At 42.7% G+C, this 25,911-nt stretch overlaps 1 protein-coding gene across 1 annotated transcript in view; it reads right to left on the bottom strand.

Annotated features, from left to right (window-relative positions):
- LOC126547866 (ATP-binding cassette sub-family F member 1) overlaps positions 1–25,523 on the bottom strand; it is a 43,159-nt gene extending 17,636 nt beyond the window's left edge. Inside the window, exons 1-10 of the mRNA XM_050195892.2 lie at positions 25,110–25,523; positions 21,187–21,242; positions 20,984–21,115; positions 19,485–19,585; positions 19,320–19,405; positions 16,238–16,377; positions 13,676–13,824; positions 10,830–10,913; positions 8,634–8,758; positions 2,499–2,611 (exon numbers count right to left, since the gene is read on the bottom strand). Of these exons, the coding sequence (XP_050051849.1) occupies positions 2,499–2,611; positions 8,634–8,758; positions 10,830–10,913; positions 13,676–13,824; positions 16,238–16,377; positions 19,320–19,405; positions 19,485–19,585; positions 20,984–21,115; positions 21,187–21,242; positions 25,110–25,353 (1,230 nt within the window). The 5' untranslated portion in view covers positions 25,354–25,523. The remainder of the gene's footprint in view (positions 1–2,498; positions 2,612–8,633; positions 8,759–10,829; positions 10,914–13,675; positions 13,825–16,237; positions 16,378–19,319; positions 19,406–19,484; positions 19,586–20,983; positions 21,116–21,186; positions 21,243–25,109) is intronic.
- Between the last annotated feature and the right edge of the window lie 388 nt (positions 25,524–25,911).

The raw sequence follows: 25,911 nt of genomic DNA, 5'->3' as shown, positions 1-25,911 counted from the left end.
TGTTCTCTAAACTATGCATTTTGCAATCAGCGGTGGCTTTTTTTAAAAGGCCATCCACTGCGGCTTCAAAGCAAAACAGCACCCTCGGCACCGATCTGACGGCAGTGGACGGTGGCAAGCTACTTAAATGGTCATCCCAAAACCATCACTCAGTGAGGCACCGTGTGGCACATCATGGCAGGAGGCTTGCTGCTAGTGCATTTGTTTCTTGAGAAAGTATTTTTGCCCTTTCTATACGTGGCTGGAAGAAGTTGCGTGTGGTATAGCACAGCATGCACACATTGCCACAGCAAATTGCGTTGTATATGCTTCATCCCAACAAAATTTTGTCCATTGTAGCTGATAGACTGTTAAGAGCTGAGTCCATTAAAAGTAAAATTTCTTGCATGGATAATACAAACATATCAAACTAAGTGAATAGGATGGGCTGTTAAAAATGAGGTAAGTGATCTCACAGTTCCTCTCTGAGCGATGGTCATAGCGATGCACAATCTGCCATTTAGTGCCAGTTGGACATTGGCACCACTTCTGCCTCTCTCATTTGTCATCGCCTTTTCAGTGTTTGCTATGTTCCAAGGCTCCTCATGGTGACTAGCACATCATGTGCTAACCCATATGTGACCAATTTTCTCGTAGTTGAATAATGTTTGACGCCACAGAATAATGCACATTAGCAGGGTCAGACAGCCAGTGAGGATTATTCAATTTTCCATATTTTACTATGAGACAAATTAACAAGCTTTTAATGTAGTGGCTTTCTAGTCCATTTCCATTGTCAAAATAATTGCTATTGTAAGGGAAATAATGACATGCGTGACAGTTCACTTACTCTTTGTCCCAATGTGTCAAAATTATCTCAAGACATGAGAATTCAACATTTAAAATGTTGGAACAAAAGGCACAAAAGAATACCTTATAGTACTAGAGAATATAAGGCGAGAATATACAAGTGATGTGCGTATAACAATACCTACGCCACTAGAAAACTTGCATGGCAAGAAAACTTGCTAAATCATTATCAAAATAAATGATAGAGTATTACCTGCCTGCCATAAGCCAAGAGCTCAACAGAAGGGACTATCTTGTGCAACACAGCTTGCACTATACGTGAATGACATTAGCTCTAGCATAGATACTAACACACCAGTAGATGCCCTCTCTTTACACTTCGAAAAAGCATTCGATAAAATTCTGCACAAATGCTTGTTTTTAAAAATATCGCGCCTAAATTTAAGCCTCCCGATTTTTGATTGGATACGTGACTTCTTGACTAACCATCAGCAGTTTGTTTACGCTAACAACACTTCTTCCTTATGTCCCCCGTTCTTTCTGGCGAACCACAGGGCACCTTTGGTCCTTTACTTTTCTTGATCTACATTAATGACCTTCCTAGTAACATTCAGTCTAACACCCGGCTATTCGACGATGATTGCGTTCTTTACCACCCTGTACTTAATCCCCCCCCCCCGATTCTCCCATTCTTCAGTTAGATCTTAACCGCATTCAAACATGGTGCGAAAAATGGTTAATGAGCTTGAACATTAAAAAAAACGTGCTAATTTAATTTCATCACAGACAGTCGCACCAAACTTTTAAGTATGCCATTTTGGGATCAGAAATTCTCCCCGTGAGTACTTATAAATACCTAGGCATAAAATTAACTTCCGATCTTTCTTGGTCATTGCACATATCACATGTTTCTGACAACGCTAACCGTGCACTTGGCTACTTGCGACGAAATTTAAAACTTGCTCCTCCTTCATTAAAGATCCAAGCATACTTAACACTAGTTCAACCTAAGTTGGAATACGCATGTGCAGTGTGGGACCCCTTTCAATCTGATCCAAGCATACTTAACACTAACTAGTTCGGCCTAAGTTGGAATACGCATGTGCAGTGTGGGACCCCTTTCAATCTACAATCGAATCACGCACTCAAATCTGTCCAAAACCACACGATAAGATTTGTTTATTCAGATTACTCATATTACACCAGCGTATCTGCCCTTAAATCCCACGCCAATATTAAAACCTTAGCCTTGGGACGAAAAATTTCTCGCCTTTGTCTTTTTTATAAATTCTATCACGTATCGCCTTCCCTATCTGCTAACGCTCCTGCCCCTGGACTTCATGCTGCACAAGCCATGGAAAGGCAGTTTATCCACCAGCACCACTTTCTTTGGCCCATCTGCATTCATTTTATTTACAAACAGCCAGAGACTGGAATGACCTGCCCACCGATGCCATGCACCACTCCAACCCCAGCAAATTCAAGGAATTCATCGATCACCTTATCTACTGATGTAACAGTCCACCCCTCATGTAATACCCCTCAACGGGGCACATTTGAGATATAATAAATAAATAAATAAATAAATAAACTCCTTTCGCTGCAAATTTATCACAGTATGGTACCAACTTCATTGCTCACAGTAGTACAGTAAGTATAGCAATCACAAGGAACTTCAGTTTTAAATAAAAGCAACACAGGGCACTTACAGCAGTTTTGCTGGACATGCCAGATGCCTTCATCAGCTTGATCTTTTTCTCCTGCTTCTCATACTCCTTGACAAGTTCTTTTCTTCGTTGAACATACATTTTCTTAAATTGGCCTGTATCACAGAAAGAAGCTTTTTAGGAGGGATCTCTCTGCATGTACATCTGTACGTGTGAGTAAGTGGCCCAATGAGGTCACACTACAGAACTTTCAATACATTTCTGTTATCAGCATGGTCCTCTACGGGAACCATGCGAAAAGCCCACATTAAGCATGCTACCATTTTGTATATTTTACAATATCATGGATAAACATGCCTTGAAACAAATGATATATTGCGACAGTCTGATGTGCGAAGGTAAGTTTCTAAAAGTGGAATGCGGTACTAGCTAGACATCGTCAATCGTTCAGTGGTTGGCTGCGATTGCAGTACCTGGCAATGTGGCCCACGCGTCCGCAGCTGTAGCACATAGGTAAATGACGATCAACAAACTGCTGCTTGAAGCGCTCAGCTATGTGAGGGCATGGAACAGAGTAAAGTGGTTCAGCCTGCTGAACAGGATAAGTTGTCAACCTGCGTGCGCAAACCGGCCGGGGCAAGGGTGTTCTCCATTTAACTGCTCAGGCGTAAGCGTGCCCCGACGTGGTCATGGGGCTCCTCTGCGGTTTGTCTACAACACATACCGATGGTTGCCAAGGAGCACAAGGTGCTGCAGGCACCATGTGTTGCGGGGAATAAGCAGCAGGTTGTTCTGTGATGTTGACCACCAGTACCTCGTGCTGCAGCAGCTCTTCACGCACAATCTGCCGTATGCTAGACAAAAGGTTGGTAGATGGGCTAACATTGATGCTGGCAACAGTTGTCACATTTGCCAGTCATCCAAATATTGGCGCAATGCGACATGTCTTCAAAAAGAACTTTACAAAAAGAACTACTCTACCACAGGCCTCCATGTAGTAGAATATTCTATTCTACCTACATGTTTCCATCGTGAGTGCTATGCATGATGATCCACCATCTGGTCACTTGGAATCTGCATGAGCACTCTACCGCATTCAAGAAAGGTTCTACTGGCCTAAAATGCATCAGACCACCGAACGATACATGTCCAGCTGCAACGAGTGTCAACGTCACAAGCACCCAATGAGCGCTTCTCCTAGTTGACTACATCCAGTGCCACCTCCAAACACTCCTTTTGAGCAAGTCAGCATTGACCTCCTCGGTCCTTCCCCACAGTCGTCTGAAAGGAATTAGATTTTAATGTGTGACGATCATTTGACGCGCTACTGCGAGACAGCTGCTATACCATCGGCTACTGCAACAGAAGTACGTCTTTTTCAGCTGCGTTTCCTCATTCTCCGATACGGAACTCCCAGTCATCATCAGCAATCATGGGCGGCAGTTCACTGGAGACATCGTCGAACAGATCTTTCATCTATGTGCTTCAAGTTCTCGACATTCCACCCCATAGCATCCTAAACAAATGGCCTTATGGAATGCACCAACATAACTATTACAAACATGCTGCCCATGTATGTCACATAAGATCATAAGAACTGCAACAACATGCTACCTTCCATTACTTATGCATTTAATAGCACCTTACAGCACCAAACTATGGGCCTACACTCCCTTTTTTCCCTTTTTATGTTCTCCCACCTGTTATACACAAGACACTATCCTCCAGTTTTCCAATCACAATAATCTTTGCATATCCAAGACCATCCTCTCTTGCTGCAGAGGCCTGATGACTTGCTTCTTTGTGCACTCTTGTTCCTGAAGACCACTCAAAGGCACGCTACTACCACTAATGCCAACACGTGATATATGAGCCTGGTTACTTAGTATAGCTGCGGACACCAACAAGAAACCTTGGATGATGCAAAAAACTGCTGGCGCACTAATGGACCCTATGTTATTATCAATTGCATAAGCAAATTGACCTGCCGCATAGCATGCCTCACATTGAATGGCCAACGGTCAGCAAAGACTGAAGTTACACATGTGGCCCATTTAAAGCCCTTTATCTCTCGACAGCCTGTTTGACTTGCCCGGAAGGGAAAGAAGTGCATGGAGGGAAATATGACAGTCTGACGCGTGTTTTGGGTTTACACCTCAACAGAATGTGGGGCATGCAAGAAAGGTGGAGAAAAGGAAGACTACGCTTGGCTGGCTAGCTGAATCCCGGCAGACACTCGGCTGATCAATGCCGTCGCGACTAACATTATCTGGCATCTCAATAAACGGCTTTCATGGGTGTAAAAATATGTTAGATGTGTATGCTTCAGCAATGATTATCACAGTATCAATTACTATTGCTGCCAACCTGCACACCTTAATATTATTAAAAATTCTGCAAACACCAGCAAAAGGGAGGGGGGCATGGGATAGCAAGTATTTTTTTTCCCAGAGCACGTATATCTTTAGGGGGGGGGGAAGAGGAATACTGTCGGACTTTACAAATGCTGATTTACCTTTAGAAGCACTACACAAGCAGCAGCAAAATTGGAAAAGCAGTGACTGATGAGCAACAAATTGTTTTTAAATTGCAGTTACATTTTTAGTGACTTTGCCATTGCTGATTTTGCCTGCTATGGTAATTTGCCTGAATAAACTTCTTCAAAGCAAGTACCTCTCAGGTATCCTTTCACCATCTCAAGACTTCCAAGGGTATAGTCAGAGACTAGTGAGCTGCACTTTTTCACGAAAAGAATTTTTTTGTAATACACAAATGCAACAATCATAAAATTATCCCCTTCAGGTGCTGTGGGCACAATTGTGCAAGCTAAAATAGTGCAGCAAAAGCAAGATCACTGATAAAAATAGTGATATTTAAAATCTGTTGCATAATCTTGAAATATATGTGATTGTACCTGTACCTGTGCAGCAAGTTTCAATGATGTGTGTCCAGTGCTTTAGTAAAATGAGATGGCTGGGTGCTTGCTCTTTACGTCAGTCGTTAAGCAGCGGGTTCATTTCTTTCATTGTTTTTCACAATAATTTACATCCAGCAGATATTTTGAATGACTGGATGGGTGCTTTTCAAGTACGCTAGACATGAAATAGTTGATGTTCTCATGTCTGATGTTCCTGTATAGATAGCTCTCTCACAGAGTCCACATTCTGTAAACTTGAAAAAACTTACTGAAGAATTGAGAACTCTTAATCCATTCTGCACCTGTAGGCTTTTTTTTTTTATTTTAAAGAAGCAAGAAATTTAGCCAATGTAAATTTTCTATAGACCAAATTTATTGGCGCCTGAAGGGTTTATAAAACAAGCTCTAATCCAGGAACAGTATGAAAAATTTGGGAGAGTTGGCAACTATACAATTACCAATTACCTACAGCTGTGTTTCAGAAACAAGCTACCGAGAACACTTTTTGAGAAAGCAACAATGTCTTCTCAATCCTGAACTCTTCAACATTGACAACCTATGATGGCACTTAAGAACAATGCCCTGTTTTGTTTTTGCCAGTGAAATGGAGAGAAAATGTATACCTTACACCAATCATAACTATGGCACCCTGGACTCGAATGTGCATGTGGACCATGTACCTTATCATGTTCATGGTACAATTGCTTACACAAGTGCCCAGCTACCTGTTCTTACAATCTATGGACCACTTGAAAAGTGTGATGGGTCTGAAGCCCTTTATCTCCACTGTTTGAAAGATCAGCCCATATATCATCAGTAGGCATATATGCATTTCATATATGGCCACTCACTTATAGTAATCAGTGCACAGGATAAGCTGAGCTCAGTCATGCCAATGGAAAGTGTCAACATGTGTAAGAAAGAGAGAAGAGGAAAGACCAGTGACAAAGGTCCAGAACACTGCCCCAAACTGTCACAGGAGACAATGCCCAGCCAAATCAGTGCAAGAAACAGAGACCACGAGATGAGGCGGAAAGAACCTCTTTATTGCGAACAAGAAGGGAGACAAAAAGGAACGAGTGAGAAGGCCCAGCTTACTGAGAAAAAGAAAGTGAATTCAGCAGGAACATGACGCAGATGCACACAGTTTAGCTCAATGTACGCATAGAGATAAACGAGTTTGCGACATGGAAGAATATAGTATGCATAGACAAAGAGATGTCACCAGCACATTAATTTGCAAGTTTTGTAAAAAGATTTATAGCTACACATGAAATCTCACTACTATGAAGTTTATATTAACGAAGGTTAAACACTATTTAAAATAATGAGCGAAACTTTGTTTTCTCTGCATTAGTAGCACCTTAATATAATGAGTTTGTAACCGACAATATTGAGCACATTTCCAACTTTCGAAGTCACGGCCTATATTCCTGAGCAGCTGTGATTCCAAATCTGTGCCAGCCCTATCGCTATCGCCAGTAGTAATGGTCGCTCACAGAAATAGAAACTGCACTATAGTCGAACCCGCTTATTACCATCCCAGTTATAACGATCTATCGGTTATAATACCACATTTTATGGAATTTACGATTTTCCGACCCTGCCTATGGAAACTGCATCCAGATATAATGAACATTTTGAAAAGCCATTTACCTTTACAACAAACAAATTTGTGTACGAACATCTCAAACCCAGTCGCTGTAAAAGGAGGGCGCACAAGAAGTTCTGAAGCATGGAAGCACTGCCAAACTAGGCGCACAGCAGGAGGAATGCAAAAAATAATCTGAGTATTTCCAAGCGACGGCAACCAGCATTACCTTGGTACTGTCCAGCTAAGTAGAATTTGAATAATTTAAAGTTTGGCCAAAGTTAAATGAAACACCCTGTATTGGGATTTCACTGCATGTACGTAAGGCTCCATGCATGTACCACATTTATCATATCTATTCGATTATAAGGCGGTCACGATTATGAGGTGAAGTTGGGGGACCCAAGAAAAAGAGCGTAACCATGCACACTAATATAAGGCGATATAAAGCAGCCAACGGATTATTCAGACTCGGCGGAGAATGCCCAAAATACCGAATGAGCGGAGGCCTCCTGAATAATCAGTATAATCGGAGCGGGTTATGTGCAAATTTCTCCTTAACATGCAACTTTACAGCAGCACGAATTTTGCCTTATGGTGTGGCTTCACGGTAGCAAGGCGCGCACTGCCGTGAAGCCACACCCCAGAGCCCACAAAATTTATCAGCTTCACACATGAAGCGGGAGTGTGACTGACACTAAGGATTTGTGGAAATAAATGTTGCCTTATATTTGAAGAAATATGGTACTTGATTCTAACACGCCCTCAATTGTAACATGCACCCCAATTTTCATATTTCAGTAAATTATATATGCAATGCCCTGGATTGTTCCGTCACCAGTTTATTACGATAATAGTGCAAGTATAATACAGTAGTAGCAATTTTTCACTTGGACAAAGATAATTTATTGTGTCCGATCTACAGTAGGCTGGGCATCCCTCATTGTCACTGTCAGAGGCCTCCTTATCACTATCAACAGCTCAGGGCCACTCATCTTTGGTGCTGCCTATGGCATCAGAGATACCACACTTTTAAATGGCTTGCAGACTATGCCAGCCTGACAAACTTATGAAATGGTCACAAAGGTACTAGGCTCCCACAGCTGCAGTGACAGGTGGATTGGACTAGATTACAAAATTTTCTAGAGCATGCAAGCCAGAAAAAATTCAAAAATGAAAGATGGGTGGCGATCCAGCCCTGAAGATCACGCACCAACTTGATGGGTTTCTAATTTTGACATCATCTAGTAGCATCCAGTTGATTCCTTATAAGTAAACATTAGGACTACATTACATTCCAAAGGAACAAAAGAATAAACCTAGCAAGTTTCAAGAACATTTCCTGTGCCAAAATGGTTCAGACAGGAGAAGATATCTTGAAATCCACAACATAACACTGACAAATCTGAGCTGAAGTTTCGACACAATATTTAAAAAATTTCCCCTTGCAACAATGGACCTTTTCCTGCGAAATGAACAAAAATAGTTTCAAAAGTGTACTCAACTAGTTTAAGTTGATTTAGTGTTGCTCTTAAGAGTCTCTTTGATAAACATGCCCCGGGAGTAATTACGCCTTACGGAGCAAAAACCTTGCATTTATACCTACAACCTACAAAAAGTAAGGACAACAAAAAAAGGCAAAAAGAAAGCAGTCAGATTAATCACTCACTGAAATTTCCTCTGTAGTAGAAAAGCTTTTGGTTGTCTAGATGTATGACATCTGTGCAAACATTGTCCAAAAAGCTCTGGTCGTGGGAAACCACCAGAAGGGTTTTCTTCCAGACTTGAAGATAGCTGCAAGCAAATTGGAAACTAACCCATTAGCACTAAAATTTTAAACAGAAAAATTTGCTTACACTAGTACCAAAGAACAGCTATGGCAGCTTGCATAGTTGTCTACTAACATAACTGCAACAAGGCTGTAACGACTGACCTTATGCAATAAGGTGCAACAGAAAAAGTTCATAAATTTGAGCAAAATAACGCAGTTTCCAAGTCACAGTCATTTTGCCACAAAATGCTTCTTGAAAAAATGCTCTCCACCAGAACTGCTTTAGGAATCCAAGAACTTATTTTTACAGCTGGCATATAGAAACCCGGGCATAACAAAATTTACGACTTGATGAAATTTTTCACTGGAAGTACCGTAAAAACCCGCATATAAAACGAACCCGCATATAGTACAAGGTGAAATTTTTGGGACGCAAAATGGAAAAAAAAGTTTTATCCGCATATAATACGAGTTAGGAAAACATTTACTGAAATTGCACTCCGCACTTCAATCGCTGTCTTCCTCAGCTGCGCTCTCTTCGGATAGTTCCTTGTCGGAGATATCTTCCCAGAGGTACTCATCCTCTGTGCCATCGAACGAGTTCGAGATGCCGCACTTCTTGAATGCGCGACGCACAAGGACCTCTGGTATGCTGGCCCATGCGTCCACAATCCACTTGCATAGCATGGCTGGCGAAGCCTGCTTCAGCCGCCTGGTCGGCGTCACTGCAGGCTCACCTGAGTGCATCAAATCTGCGTAACACCGCTTGACCGGGTCCTTGAACGGCTTGTTCACGCAAACATCTAAAGGCTGCAGCTGAGACGTCATTCCACCCGGGATTACGACGAGTTCAGTGCCCGATTCGCGTAACAGCCTCTTCACTGAGTCGGCTAAATGGCAACGAAATGCTTCCAGCACGAGGATAGACAGGAATGACAACAGTCCGCCGGGCTGCCTACACCAGACGGACTTTATCCAGTCGAGCACAAGATTCTCGTTCATCCAGCCTTTCTCATGGCATCTCACAACCACATTTTTTGGCAGCTCCTCATCTTTAGGCACTGCCTTGCGCTTGAAGACAACATAGGGTGGGAGCTTGCGTCCGTCTGCCGTGCACGACAACATGACGGTAACTCGCGTGTTCTCATTGGCAGTAGACCGGACATAACCTTGTTTAGAGCCTTTTCATGCACTGTCAGGGGCGATGGCATGTCCAGATAAACCGGTGTTTGGTCAGCATTGCCGATTTGCCCTAGCTGGAAGTTCTTGGACTTGTGCAGCGAAATAATGTGGCGCTGGAAAGTCACATTTCGCAGCTTTTACGAAATCGAAGTTCGGCGGAGTAATGAAAACCCAGCACGGCACATGTAGCAATAAATCCAGTGCTTGCTCACTTTGAAGGCGAAGCTCGGTAGCCCTTTTTCGCTTGCAAGCTAGCTTCCTTGCTTCCGCGAATGCTTCCCTCGTTGACGCCAAACTGCCTCCCGGCTGCACTGTTGCCGATGTCCTGTGCGGCTAAAATAACCTTTCTCTTGAAAGCAGCCGAGTACTGTTTTCGTGGTCTGGACATCTTGGTCCTTCAATGCAGAATAAAAACAGATGCACTTCGCGAAGCATGGTTTGTATGTGTGCTGCCAAAGTGTGCACTCAACAATAAAGAAACGATGCTGTAGTCGCACAGCAATAACGAAACGAAGCCGTAGCCACGCAGCAATAACGAAGTCAAGCCATAGTCACGCAGCAATAACTAAACCAAATCTTCTAGCCCAAATTTCTGACAAATTATTGTTCGAATCCGCATATAGTACGAGGCGAAAATTTGGGACGGTAATAATAGGAAAGAAACCTCGTATTATACGCGGGTTTTTACAGTACTTTCTTTATTTGAAAAGTCGACTACATATATACATTTTCTTGTACCCATCAATCATAGCTGCATGTGGTACTGTAGTGAAGGCTGGTTTACACAAGGCAGGAGAGTCCGTAAATCACACTGCAATTTTTACACACATCACATTAAGCCATAATAAACAAACCATGCACAGGCCACACTAAGAAGATGTAGGAATTAGGTCACTAGCAAAAGCTACTTACTTATCAAGCCAAATGACAGCGTTCAGGTCCAAATGATTCGTCGGTTCATCCAACAAGAGTAACGTAGGCTCAATAAAAAGGGCCCTGGAAAGAATGAAACCTTCCAGTTAGGCTAGTCAGGGGATTCTACTAAGGTGTGTAAAATTGTTTAGAAGATGCATGTGATGGATGAAAGCCAGTCATTCACCAAGGTATCTGCTCAAAATAAGATTGCTCAGCTAATGTTAAGGAGAGTGCAGTAAGTACATAACTGTAGTGTAAGAGTCACCCTGACGTGGCTGTAAGAAACAAGGGGAGCACTTCATAGCCAAATGAGGTACATTTTGTGCAATTATAGTACATAGTACAATAAAACTGCCTTTAATACAAACTCAAAGGGGCCATGAAAATCTGCCATATGAGAATTTCATCTTAATGGTGGTGACACACAAATGATAGAGTGAGAAAGAGGTTTATATTTACAGAAAAGCAGGGAGGTCAGAATTATTTATACCTTGATCTGGCCTGCTCCCATCATTCCAGTTGCACCCAACTATGCATTATAGAAAGACAAGAAATAAAACAGTACTAACCAAAAAGGCATACCATATACTCTCGTGTAAGGGCCATAGCCCCCCGCCCCCTACCCCCTTATTTAGGGCTAGATAACTGAGAAAATATATTTAAAAATTTGTTAGTGTAAGAGCCACACCCACCCTGCACACCTTCCAGGGTAAGTTCTGCAAATTCCTGCATATTGAAATCGAACTTCCGAGCTACATCTCGGAGGTGCGGAACAACGGCTGTACTCTGCTGACCAACATGCTGAGGTTCAGGACACTAAGTTTGCAGACAGTTGCAATTAGTTTTATTTTTTCAATGCGAGTAAAAATTTACAGTAAAATCGTGAGGAAAAAAAATAATGAAGCCCTTAGACAAGTTTATACAGTACGTACAAAAAAAGCAATTCTTGCACTCTGCATGGTTTGGAAGAATTGCTTTACGCCCTCATGTTTTGTTCAAACCATTTTGTAACATTCTTATGTACAAATCAGTGGACTTTCACGAAAACTGGCCAATTTCAAATACCCTGAGCAGGAGATGCAGATAACCAAGAGCTTTTAAGTCTTTGAAAAAGTATGCCACCAACCCAGACTGTTGCTTTAATGAAGCAAAACTTTTCTAGCAATGAAAATAATGAACTACAGTATTTCTAGTAGAGAACGATGATATACAGTTATTCCTCAATATAATGAACTTCGATACAATGATATTTTCGATATAACAAAGTATTTAACTTTTTATAACTTCTTGCCCATAGAACACCATGTATTTAGAACCTCAATATAACGAAGTGTTTGTATGCCATTTCAATATAACGAAATTTCCCTGCCACGCAAAGGAATGCCGAGACAATAAATGAAAACTTTTGCAGATGCAGATGGTCAAATGGTTGAATTACAAGTGGCTGCTTGCAAAGGCATCTCTCAAATTGTGTAACAAGGGCGACCACCCAAGTGGAGCTGCATCACGTTCCATATAAAGTCCAAGTGCGATAAGATCCTATCGCGCCTCGCCTTGCGCTTTCGATGCGAGTGAAAGTGTGTGAGGGTGAGAGAAGAAAGATGGTGGCTTCACAAGTGCCGCCTTCCCGTGTGAGCAAAAAGGGGGAGCCGAGCGAACTCACGGTAAAGCAATTAAGCGTGCACAAGGGGGGGGGGGGGGGGGGTAAGTTGGTACACGTCTCGGCCGTGGCTGCCCATGGCTGCAAGTGTGGCTGAGCGCATATGCAGGCACGCATCCTGCTTTAGAGGTCATCTGCCACGCATGCAAAGACTGAGCATGCCGAGATGGCATGGCACCATGTAAGCTGTCTTACCACACATTTAGTATTGGACGTTGCGTAATCTCAAGTATATTTTACAGACTTCGTTATATCGAGGTTTAATTGTACGAATCAGTTCATGCTGACTAGGCCAAAATCCAATAGTGCACGGCACTACAGGTAACTAATTTCATGCAACAGTGCTCCTACAAACTTTCAGCCACCGGGCAACACGGGAAATTTTTTATCATCAGAACTGCCGAGTCAGCAGCCAAAGCCTCCAAGATTGGGCAGCACACTACTTCTGCACTTTACTGCTGCTGCCTTCTGCATTTTGTTGCACATAACACTCTGCACTTTGGTTACGTGTTGTGTACTATATCACGCAGAAATCAAATGCATACAGCAGAGCTCATGGCTTACAGTACATCTACATTCAGCTCTCCCTTCTTCCATTCAGCCTTCGCCCTGCAGTGGACATAAAATAGGCTGATGATGATACATTCAGCTTATCAACGTTTCCCTGAATATGCCAGCAGAGCAATGCAAGCCTCTCATTTTATACAACACTCATTGCTGGACTCCGGCATAAAGAAATTGATTTTATGGTTGCATAGAAGCATCTGCTCGTATAAAGAAACTAGCACTGTTCAATATAAGAGGACTTCAGTGCTTCCAGGCATGCTCATGAAGCGCTTTGATAAGCCAAGCAATCAGTTTATGGAAAGTAAATTGTCATGTGCACACTATTTCTCTGACGGCCTGCAGCAGGCTGTTGCTTATCAGCTTACCTGATGGCAACTATGGTTATCCCCCCCCGGCATTGTCGACTGTGAGGGCAGACAATGTTTATGGCATAATAGTTAGAACAAAGCATTTTCGACACCCCCTTCTACATGGCTATATTGAGGTTTTACTGGTTTTTTTTTTTTTATTGATGGCATGACGTTACGACAGTCTTTTGGCACATTGTATAGACAAATCCACTGAGAGCCAAGAGGACTCATAACATCAACCACGGTAAATGTAATGAACCTCTCACCTGGCAAGAGACACTCTCATCCTCCAACCACCAGAAAACTGCTTAGTAGGCCTATCCTGCATCTCGCGTGTGAAACCCAAACCAGCCAAAATCCGCCGAGCCCGTGCTTCAGCTGAGTCAGCACCAATCAGCTGCAATTCTTCATAGACCTGCAAAGTATATAATAAAAAGCCTTAATGTGTCTCCATGTAATCAGCTGGGCCCATGTCACTAAACATGGGCATACAAACTAAGAATTAGCTTACGTACATCAAACCAATTAAGGATTCAATGAAGACAGCTAAGTACCTCTAACTTTTCAGCAATTTGCTCAGCATGAAAACTAGCAGTAATTGCTGGAAATTACAGCCTTGGAGTGTCATAAAAACAGAGCACAGGGGAGGTGGTCTCACTGCATGCTCACTTCCATCAGTGCATAAGTGCCGGCCTGTCTCAAGAGGGGGCGGGAGGATGGCCCACAGGGACCCACCTCTGGATCCACCAGTGCATGTTGCACAGCTGACAATTTACAATACGGAATTAAATGTTTTTTTTTTCTTCACAAAATATCTATGTGAGGATTTAACACTGTTTTCATTAACCAGGGTGTCTACCAAGCTGACATCTCCAAATTCCCCAAGTTTTCCGGGTATTCCCTGAGCGCCTTTGCAAAATTCCCTGAGTGATGCAGAACTATGTTTTACGTCAAGACGGGCTGAAACCATATCGCCCGATGCTGTCCCTCTCTAGTAAGCATATGAAATTTTTTTTTTAAGAACGACTTAATCCAATTTTAATACTAAGGAGTAGTGTTTATGTTATTCAAAAAGAGAATAGAAGGGAGGGGTTAGTAAAATGCACAGGAAATAAAATGTTTTAAAAAATGCAAATCGAGTCGGACATTCTCAAATACGAATAAAAAGGAGATGCATACAGAAGCAAATATTTTCGAATATGAGCTATTTCTATCAACTGATATCAAGCTCAGTGGTATGAGGCCCATACTTTGTTGCAATTGCAATTCTCTCTCAACAGCTCGTAAGTCAATCTCAACTGTCCTGACATACTCTCAGGCCACACACAACACCTCAGTGTTGTGTTTCACTGCTTTAAAGAGTTTATTTTGGTTTGGATGAGGGGGAACACCTGCATCTCGGCTTCAGCCAACACTTCGCTTTCTGAGCTCAAGCTCCTTAAAAACGGCAGCAGCACGCTTCCTTTCCTGTTCATTCCTCAATGCGTACAACCTTTCTGTTCTTGTCCTCCTTCCGCCAATCGTTCACCCCACAGCCCACTTGAAGCATCTTCTTGGTCAGTTGCACAGTCCACGTCCGATTTTTCGAACTCCCTAGGGGGCGCGAAAACGTCCAAAAAATCGGCCAGCTGAACAAAAAAAAATGCATGTCATTTACTGTCCTTAAGGGCTCAAACCGCCTCAGGCACATTCGAAAACGCTCTGAAGGCCTGTCAGTACATGTATTAGGCATGTCGGTTCTCGTATTGTGACAGGAGATACCGGGTGCACGCATGTATAATTAAGGAATACATACTGTGTCCCATGGCAATAGCCCCTTCCCACACTTGTTATGCTTCACTGCAATACTTTTGCGTATGCCTCACCAAGCAACATTACTGTACAGAGGCAAAGCTGACTTTCGGGAACCGGCATTATGCAACGCACCGTGCTTTCCAAGCTTCTAAGCCAATTACGAGGACCACAAAGGTGGAGTCGGTGCCATTGCTGACAGCAGCGAATCCTTTCAAAGAAAAACATGGCACCCAACGACAAGAAGCTCAATAGCGAATGTCAAAGCAGCTAGGTCTAGCGTGTCGCAGTGGTGGCTACGGCTGCTAGCGGATCTGCGTGCGAGAGCGACGGTTCGAGGCGGCGAGGTAATCAAAATGTTAGCGGTGGCGGCTTTGATTATTGCCGTTTTGGACCTGCAGTCACGGCAAGAAGTCTGGAAAATCAGATGGCGAAGGGTTCTTGCATCCAATGTTTAAGACGTTTTGATACACTGACTCTATGGGGTACGTGTTGGTGCCGCGAAGCCGTCCAAATTATCGGGCATCCGGAAAGTCGGTCGTTGACTGTACACTGGCCACTCCTCCAGCCGACAGCAGGGCGTCAAAGACGATTAATTACGATTCCTGTCTGTTACTCGAGCCAGCATTACCGCGACTTTCGACACTTTCAATAAAATTACAGCTAATTTTCCCTGATATAGGCACAAATTCCCTGAGTTTTCCCTGAGTTTTTCCAGACTACTCAAAATCCCTGAGAATTCCGGATTCTCCCGGTTGGTAGACACCCTGATTAACTGTTGCAATCAAACTTTCCTTTAAATTGAGCATGCTTCATTTGAATATGTGCAATCACTGCAGAAGTATTAGACATGCTTCACACACTTGTACGTGTAATCTGGAGTTGGTCAGAGACCTTGAGGCAAAATTTTCTGAAAGCCTCTGATAGGAACAGTCAGCAATAGTGGTCTCACTAGAATTACCATAACAAGACAGCTAAAACATTTGACAGATGTTCCCTAGTTAGCATGATGAAACATAATGAAACTGCACTCTTACTTCTGTAAGCCTGTCCTGATTCTTTAGATTGCCACGAGCTGCATCATCTTCCAACTTTTTCTGCTCTTCCAGCAGTTCAGTGCGTTTAAAATCAGCCTTGAGGACAACTTCAACAGCAGGGGTATCATCAGCAACCACCTCTGCAATACGATGAAGGAGAACAGTGAGCAGTCATAATGCAGGTATTGCAATGTCATCAGAGTAAGAAAAGTACAATGCAATGTAGGCAATGGCAAACGAGTATCAATTTTGTGCTGAAAGAGGTTTGGTTTTCAGGAATGATCTGAGATGAATAACAAACATTTAACTGGCAGACAGGGCATTTCTTCAGAATTTCCAATTCAACATATTACACAAAATGCACTCATCCATGATTTGCACCTTATCAGCCAAGCAGCAAGAACTAGAGGCTTGCTTTGGCTAGAAATTTTTGAAGGTGAATGCAAAACATGGACAAAGGATTTTTTAAGTAGTGTTGAAAATTAAATGGCATAAATGTTCATGCAACACAATGAAAAAAAGGTCAAATTTCTTTAAAAGCCACAAATTTGTTGAAGATGGCATCTGACAATGAATAAAGCCACAAAGAAAAAGTTACCCAGGAGGGTGAGAGTACAAACTAAGCTTCTCTATCATGAACCTCTGCCTGCTTTAATGACATGTGTGCATGACAAAAATGCACTTTGGGTTCAAACTTGACTACCCCAACAGATCACACACGCAGGAACTTGAAAACAGCAGCTGAATGCTACACTCCGTAACCTTAAAGGACCCCTCACCAGGCCCCATAGCAAATTTTGGTTATACGCTGGAAGTTGTTATGTGTCCTCTAGGGAGCGTCCTGCCGCAAAAATTTTTCAGATCAGCCCATTAATAGCCAAGGCAAAAATATTTCAGTGCCGCGAACCCATGATTTCAGAAGGCAAGCTCCACAGCATAGCGAGACACTCTCCCCACTTGCCTCGTCTAGCCTCCGCAAGTGAAATTCCATCCCTGCGTTCTCGCATACCAAATCTCGAGGATCACGTGATGCATACATCACGAGTCCCGCCTTCATTTTTTTTTTTTTTTATCCTCGCTTTTTCGTGGCACAGCATACTTCCACTGACGGCATTGCGCATGAGCTGTTGTGCACAGCACACAATTTTGTGCACTGTGGACACCTGACCAGCGGTATAATTCAGTGTTACATGAATACTGAGGTAGGGGCAAGCAGATCACAGCAGAAAATGACATAGGTTCGGTGTCCGCACGCGTGACTGCATGGCGTGAGAACAAGCAGACGAAACGGAAGCACATCTCTCTAGCTGCGGTGCAAAGTAAAACAAAAACATGCAGACATTCAGTTTGTGTGTTTTATTATTTCTCTAAGCTATAAGTTGTCTATTCAATCTACATATTACACAAATAACAGATGTTGCCTTCAATAATTCTCAAAGTCACGTGTCACCATGAGCAACTTCACAGTGCGAACACATGTACGTAGATGCCCTAGCATGTCTACATCTGCCTCCAGCTTGGAGCGCAGCAGCCGCGAGGAGAAGGGAAAATGGCGTTCGATTCGTAATTTCAGATCTTTCCGCAGCACGTAGCAATGTAATGCTTTGCAGACACTATTGTTATTGCGCAATGTATGCTCTGCGCTTGTCAGCTCAATATGGCCAGACCTTTCAAAGTGGGAGGCCCTTCAAAGTAGATGACCCAGATAAATGACTAGGCACTATGCTTCAGTGTTTGTCTTCCTGGCAATACCTGTCTTCAGGCGTAGCTTTAGGGGTGTGCAATTAGTAATTTCCAAGAACGAATCGAAAAGAGCCAGAATAAAATCTAATCAAATCGAATATCTAATACTCTCAAACAGCTTTCTAAGAATCAGCAGCTGTTTTCACGATTAATACAAAATGATCTTTGCATCTTATACACACAATGTTACACACAATGTTAGCAAGTACAGGGTCCTGAATATTTCGCTGCGCATGTTCGAAAAAACGTTTTGCACTCACCGCTGCGCTGTACTTGCTCAAATTTTGCAGAACGATCGCATTTTGGCGTTGACTTCGTTTAGTATAACACTTGGCACAGTTAATGGCCTGGTTTTTAAGAAAAAAGTGTGAATTTGCCTGACCTTATGAGGAGGCGAGCTGCTGCCACGACGGCGCAAGCATAAACTTGTCTCGCCACCTGCCATCATCTGTGGAAAGCAGCGTTTCAGGGATGGAAGTCACCTGTTCCAGGAGCGGGCAACACGCGGCAGCCCTCCCTGAAACGCTGTTTTCTGCAGCCAACAGCAGATGCCGACACAAGTTTATGCTTGCGCCGTCACGGCAGCAGCTCGCATCCCTATAAGCACAGGCAAATTTGCACTTTTTTCTTAAAAACCAGGCAATTAACTGTGCCAAATGGTATACTAAACGAAGTCGACGCCAAAATGCGATTGTTCTGCAAAATTTGAGCAAGAACAGCGCAGCAGTGAGTGCAAAACCTTTTTTTCGAACACGCATAACAATATATTCAGGACCCTGTATCTGTCATTGGATTGAGAGTTATTGAAGTGTTACCAAAAGTACAGATAGGCATTAGGAGCAAATAAGCAGTTCATTTGCATACTCAGGACTCATTGGTGAGTGCGCATGATGGCGGTTTAGCCAGCAAAGTTCAACTCCCTGAGTAACGTAGCGCACTCCACTACATATCTTCTCGTGTTTTATGTCTGCAATGGCCACTGGCATTAACTCTGTTGCACTGTTGCTCCAAACTTGTGCTTGATTGTGCACAGCTGGTGAATTGAAACATTTGAAAACTATTTGTATTTACAAATACTAGCGACTTTTCGATTCAAAGGTCAAATCGGTGAGGGCAATATTGAATTTGTTATGTATACTAATGGTTTGAATATTAATAGACGTTTAATAACTTTAAATAGACTGCTACCCTATACAATATTTAGATAGGCACTATCTGACTTAATAGTGGACTGAAATCACCCCAGTCTATCATGTGCTGTTGCATTAAACCATGTGCTCAGCAAGCCCAGTTACACAAAAGTATGAAATATAAAAAGTTCTTTCAATACATTGCTTACCTTGCTCACAAAGCAGGACATCAATGTTGGGTGGAATGTTTAAGGAACGATTTGCAATGTGCTTCAATAGTGTTGTTTTGCCATGGCTGAAAAAAATACATTGATGACACTCATTTCAGAAGACCAAGTCCTTACAAAAAAACCAGTAGGAATAAAAACACTCACCCGTTAGGCCCAACAAGGCCATAGCGCCTGCCAGCTGTAATTGTGAGACTAGCATTTACAAATAGATCCTTGCCTCTTGCAGAGATGGAGAAATTGTCAACCTGCCAAAATATTAACAGTCATCAGTCCTAGCAACTGTCAACACAGGCATACGATTCAAAACAGTTGCTACTAAGCAGTCCCCACCCAAGTATCCAATGGGCATATATAACTTGTGCAAACAATGAAATGAAAGATAAGTTGGTGGAAAATTGCAAGAATTTCTACAAAGATTAGCACCACTTAAACATATATTGGAGGGAAGAACCACAAGAGGAATTGTACAGTAATAACATCATTCCACCTGTGATACGCTTTTGGTATATATTTGACTAAGAGAATGGCTAATGCATTTACCTCTACGTGTAGTTAATTTGGCAATGAGTACACACGTAAGTGTAAGTCAACACATAAATGAATTGTCATCAATTTCTCCATCTAACCAGAACAATGGGTTCAGCAGATAAGCCATGTGAATGCAAACACAAGGCTTCACTTTCCATTTAACCAGAAGTCTCAAACAAGTAGTGCATGGGCCACACTTAGACCGCGAAAGCTCAAGCATGGTCCACGAGGCTCTAAAGAGCACTAATTTTCTCCCCCACTAATTCACCCAAAAATCTATTTGCCCTGCTGCCAAAGATTACAAGTGCAGCCCAGGGGGAACTATGTGCTAAGTATTCAGCTCGATACTCCATACACGTTTAAGACCCTCGGATTATACTATGGTAACATGTTGAATGTAGCGAAAATGGGGCTGCATTCTCTACCACCTTTAGTACCACTTTACCATGTCAATCCCTTTTGGTGACTCACAGTAGCAACAGGCATTCCATAATGCCACAGTGTTATGGCTACCCATAAGGTCAATGCACATGAAAAGTGCACAGTGTGAAGAGCTCTTATGGGGAAATATATGGGCATACAATTTTATTTCATCTTGTCTGCTTCCACTAGTCAGCACGCATGAAGCTGATACCCACTCAAGTTACTGCTCAAGAACATGGCACCCGCCGTGGTTGCTCAGTAACTATGGTGTTGGGCTGCTGAGCACGAGATCGCGGGATCGAATCCCGGGCACGGCGGCTGATTTCGATGGAGGCGAAATGCGAAAACACCCATGTACTTAGGTTTAGGTGCACGTTAAAGAACCCCAGGTGGTCAAAATTTCCGGAGTCCTCCACTACGGCGTGCCTCATGATCAGAAACTGGTTTTGGCACGTAAAACCCCATAATTTAATTTTTTTATGAACATGGCCTCAGTTGCGACTCTCTTACAAGGGAACAGGGCAGAAATCACAAAGAGGCAGAGAGGCACAAAGAAGTCACACACAGCACTGTGTTGCCCTGTAATGCTGCTCCCCTGTAATGCTGTTTCCCTATAACGATAAACCAACAAGCCCAACTCGAAACGCTGCTCAAATGTGACTCTGTGCTGTTCTGGATGGCACACTCCTCACCTTAATGTCTACAGCATTCTCCTGCTGAATCTGCTGTGCAACTGACTTGTCAGCTTGGGATACTGTAAACTGGTCTCCTTCAGATGATGTCTTTCCCTTGTTGAGACTCTCCAGCTGTTTCTGGTACTCTGACTAATGAAAAGAAAATGGGAAGCTCATTTGTACTATTCAAGTAACCTCAATGCTGGACAAGTTGGTGTTACCTGCTTTTTCATCAGCTTCTTCTCTTTGTGAGATACCTTCTTAGCTCGTGCCACCTCTGACAGAAATGAAGGCCAAGAAGAAAAAGTAATTGTCATTAACAATCCAAATGCCAACCAATGCAATATCAAAGCACTTTCACACCACAACCCCTTTCTGCCATGGTCCCCCAAGTGCCCAACACGCAAGCCTCCTTGCTGCAACGCACTGCAGGTAAATTGCATATTTGCTAGAATTTATCACAGTCCGTGGGACAAGAACCATTGCTGAAACTACAACAGAAGTCTTTAGCAGACTCGAATGGTTCAAGGTTAGCACCTTCCATACAAAAAGGTGGACAGTGCTATTTGCATTCCAGCAACTTAGCTGAAGGCCTTTTCTCAAAGGGCGGTCTAGTTTGTATAAGTAGTACACCTTTCATTTCATCACATGTGAAAGTTTGAAGCACTAAAAAGAGACTAATCAGATTTGAACACAATGTGTAGGGCGTGCTTAAATCAGTACTGTAATCCTATGGGTCGAAGTTTATTATTCTGGGCCAATTTTCAGAAAGGATATGGCTGGTAAAAGTGTCAACTCAATAGGCTTGCTTAGAAAAGCTATAATTTAAAAATTAAATGACTGCTTGAAACATTCCTGTCTCCCACTCCCAAAGATGGCTTAGTGTTCGTAACTGTAGAGTTATTTTTGTAGTATTAATTACCTCTCATAAAGAAAACAATTTGTCAAATGAAACTGCTTTCCTTGGTCGTTCCCCAGGCTTTAAAAATTTACTTCATTATCCAGAAAATACATATTAAAGAATGTTTGCACACAGTTTCATTCCTAAATAAGCAATGGTCCACAAAACAGTCTTAAAGTTAAGTAAACCTTATGTACCGTATTTGCACGTCAATAATTTAACCAAGAATATACGTAAGGGGTAACTTTCGATCTCTTAGAAAAAAAATATACATATGGTTATGGCAGGAGGTGATACAGCAAAGAAACAAGAAACCACACATAAAAGCAGATGCCCGCAGAGCGCTTTATTTATTGTTACTGCAGACTTTCGCCGCAAAATACAGTAAAAGGATGAGTGCATGCACAATTCACTTATCACTGCTGATGTTTTTGTCACTATCAGCAAGAATGGTGCCATCCTCCATGCCAACAAAGTTATTGAACAGGCAGCACTTCACCAGTGCCTGTGGCACGATCAAACAGGGCTTTGCCGTGTTCAAGTGCATGTGTTTGAAAATGGCTCTGTACACGGTAGCGATCGCGGTTGTGCCTAATGGTTTAGTTCACAGCAGTTTGAAGTGCCCTCCAAAAATTAAAGATGGTGCCTATATAACAGGTTATATTTGTGTCACGAACCCAAATAGAATGCGAGGCACGTTCAGAAGCCGGAAATTTCAACAAAAAAAAAAGCTTGAGTTAATTCGTGCAAATATGGCGGTTTATATAAGACTTTAGTGGACAAATGTCTATTGAGAAAAACAATTGCAAAGTTTCAGAAGTACACCACTTCATTTCTGGTGAAAACAAAGAATATTTCTTGAAAGATACCATTAGCACATTTTAGATCATCATCTAGAATTCTGCTATTTTGCTGAACAATAACTCAGCACTTTGTGAATTTCAAGGCATATGTTCAACCTGCAATGGTTTGGCACTCATCCTATAATGCACAAGGAAGTCAATCTTGTGGCACCAAAACTGCATCCACGAAAACTAGCTGAACATTAACATACTAGTCTATTACAGCTATGGTTTCCGTCTAATAAGTAGCAAACTTCGGTTATGATTTCACTGAAAAGTCCAACAGGCACAAAATGGTGATCATGTATACAATGAGCTGCTACAGCTCACAGCAACCGGCCATCATTGCCAATCTGGATACATGTTCAATTTACTCAGCGATGCAGGCTTTATACAGAGCATAGCGACTTATCTCCCCAGCTGCAGTTGCACAATACAGTGCTCAGAGACCTTACACTAGCAGTGTCAAAGAATAAGATAATGTGCCAAACTGTGATGACAGGCTCGAACAAGGAGTACATGGCAATGTCCTGGTGCCTTTATTTCTTCGTATCATTAAGTGACATAGCCTTCCAAGCATGGCTTTAGTAAAGTTTATAGCTACCTCTTTGTGAGCCACTGGATGCTTCTCATAGCCTTCTAAACATTAGTAGTTCAGCAAGTTCAAAAGCCTCAGAAACAAACTATTAACAGTGGCTGACGAGCAGCACTAGGGTTACTCCTCACTGCACAAGCACAGGATGCAAACACAGTTATTTCCACAGGAACTGGTCAGGTGACGCCAGTCAATGAGTGTAGGTGGCCTGCTGGTTCTCTAAAGCAGTGATGGAAATAATAATCTGCCAGCAAGTGGTAAGGAAGGAAAGCCAAAAAAAAGAAACTGGCACAGTTCACACAGTGTTAGAGTAGCGCACTGGTGCTGGTACAACAGGTTTGTGCATCTAGGAGCTTTGTATATCATTACTCCCTTCAAATAGTGATCTGGGCCCATGCTGTGATTCAATGTCTTGCAAACTTTTCAAAACACAGAGTAAGTGCTTGAATCTTGAAGATTACTTACAAATGCAGGAGGGGTCACAGATGCTTAATCAAGCACAGGTACATGCTTAGTAATTTCTGGTAGGCACTTGAGGCACTGAAGAACATAGATGCTCGTGACCAGCAAGTCACCTCAATTCGTATGATGAAAGTACTCTCAGACATCAGTAGTGTCCCTTCCTATGTTCTGATGTACCTAGCAAGACCATCTCCCTCCTAACTGGACTAAACTTTGTCACGAAACAAAGAAAGAAAACTGCATATTCCTAATGCCACTGGTATGTTATTTTCTACGGTTCTTCATTCCTTACATTCCCTGCTCCTTTGCCCTTGCTGCCTAAAGGTGCCTTAATCAACCTTAAAGAGAGAGAGAAAAAAGAAAATGACCAGCCTAAATATCCACGACATTCACAAAGGCAACATTGTCCATTTCTCTCCTCTCACTTTCTTTGACTCCCTTGTTAATTATCACCTACTTCGTCCTTTTGCTCCAACCTGAACAGCATGAAGTCATGCCAATACCTAGCAGCCGGTGGGATCAGAATCTGATGCTTTCCTTTCTGCTCCATCCTCTGGTATCACAGTGTGGCGAGGTAAAAGAGATAGAACGAGGGGGCGTAGTGCAACCGTGTGACCACTTCAGGGCTATTTGACATGTCTAATTGAAACTGCGTTCCTCTGTGCAGGCCCTCAGTGTACTGCCAGCTCATCCTTTGGTCTAGGCCGAATACACTGTCAATTTCCTGCAGTTATGCTAGTCTAAAACAGACAAAATTCATTCGGTACTGTGACAAAGTTGCGCAGTAATGAGGGATATACACAGGTTTAGAGATATCTGAACAGTGCAACTGCATAGCAGCCTGTCACTCAACACATAATCTGTGATATAACGTGATCGAAAATAAAAATTTCGTCAATTGCTCCATATGTCAGCACGATGCTGAGTCAACGAGAGTTACGGAGCTGTACAGGTGTACAGGCTGTACTGTAAGTAGTACGGGCTTCACAGCGTACACGACCTTGGTTCCTTACCCCGAATATGCTGTTGGGGGATCGGCTGTTTTTCTCGTCGTTTGAGTACATCTCCACTAAAATACCTCTCAGAAGAAAATAAGAAGAAAAAGAAAAACGATTCGTTCTCATTTTTTTTACAAGACTACCACATTATGACATATGCATAACTAGGTCAAAGCGACGATGACAGCAGCAATGATCAATACACATGTTTAGTAAAGTTTCACTACAGTTTGAGAATGACAAACCGACCGGTATGGTAACTTTACTACAGGCTGATCAGCCGCACCGAGAGCGCACAGAAAGTGACACCGACACACACCAAAAAGATGTCACAACGATCGCATACCTTTGCTGGCGTCATCACCTCGGCTTTCCTTCTCAGAGCCTTCACTGTTCTCACCATCGTCGTCACTACCTAGAGCCTGAAATTTGTTCTGAATGCGACGTACAGGCCTAGAATCGCAGTCTTCACCGTCAGAGCCATCGCTTATGTCGAGGTCCTCAAGCTTTTTTTCAACGTCGCCTTCAGCAGTACCTTTTCCAGCTTGTTCCTTCTTGCCGGCCTTCGCTTTGGATTTCTTCGGCGGCATATTTGGAGAATATTAAGTTAAACGTACTAGAACCAGTTATACAAAATGTGATATCAGAAGTACTTTACGTGAAAACTTTTTCTTTTCGACCCAACCTAAACGAGCCGTAAAGCCGCCTGCTGCCAGCACGTTGCCGAAGCCGCGTAACGGCGCACCATTGCGCGCATTATCAGTGTCGATGCAGACTAAGTGAGACAAACCGGCCAAACGCGGCTACAGTGAACTGCGAAAATACCGCCGCAGCGCTGCAATCGAAAATGGCTTTCGCCGTTCAGAATTGCCGCTTGTCGAGCTCACGCTAGCATTCGCACCAAGGCTTCTTATACTTGCGGGTTAATGCCAATGTATTGGAGTAAAGATGCGATATAAAGCTATAAAGGCAAAAAAAAAGTTACTCGCTATCCCGGCCCTGCTAAAGTGGACGTCCAGCGAAGCTGCTGCAAACTATCACAGCTGCTGAGGGAGGTATGCAATGCTTTTTTATAGCATTGATGGTTCGGATGCTTGTTTTAAGCTTGTTCTTTATTGAAACGTATGCTGTTCTGTGTGTTGTATGGG

The sequence above is a fragment of the Dermacentor andersoni genome, chromosome 1, assembly GCF_023375885.2.
Source record: "Dermacentor andersoni chromosome 1, qqDerAnde1_hic_scaffold, whole genome shotgun sequence".
NCBI lineage: Eukaryota > Metazoa > Arthropoda > Arachnida > Ixodida > Ixodidae > Dermacentor > Dermacentor andersoni.
Note: the sequence above shows the minus strand (reverse complement) of the source record. Positions and strands in the feature narration are given on the sequence as shown.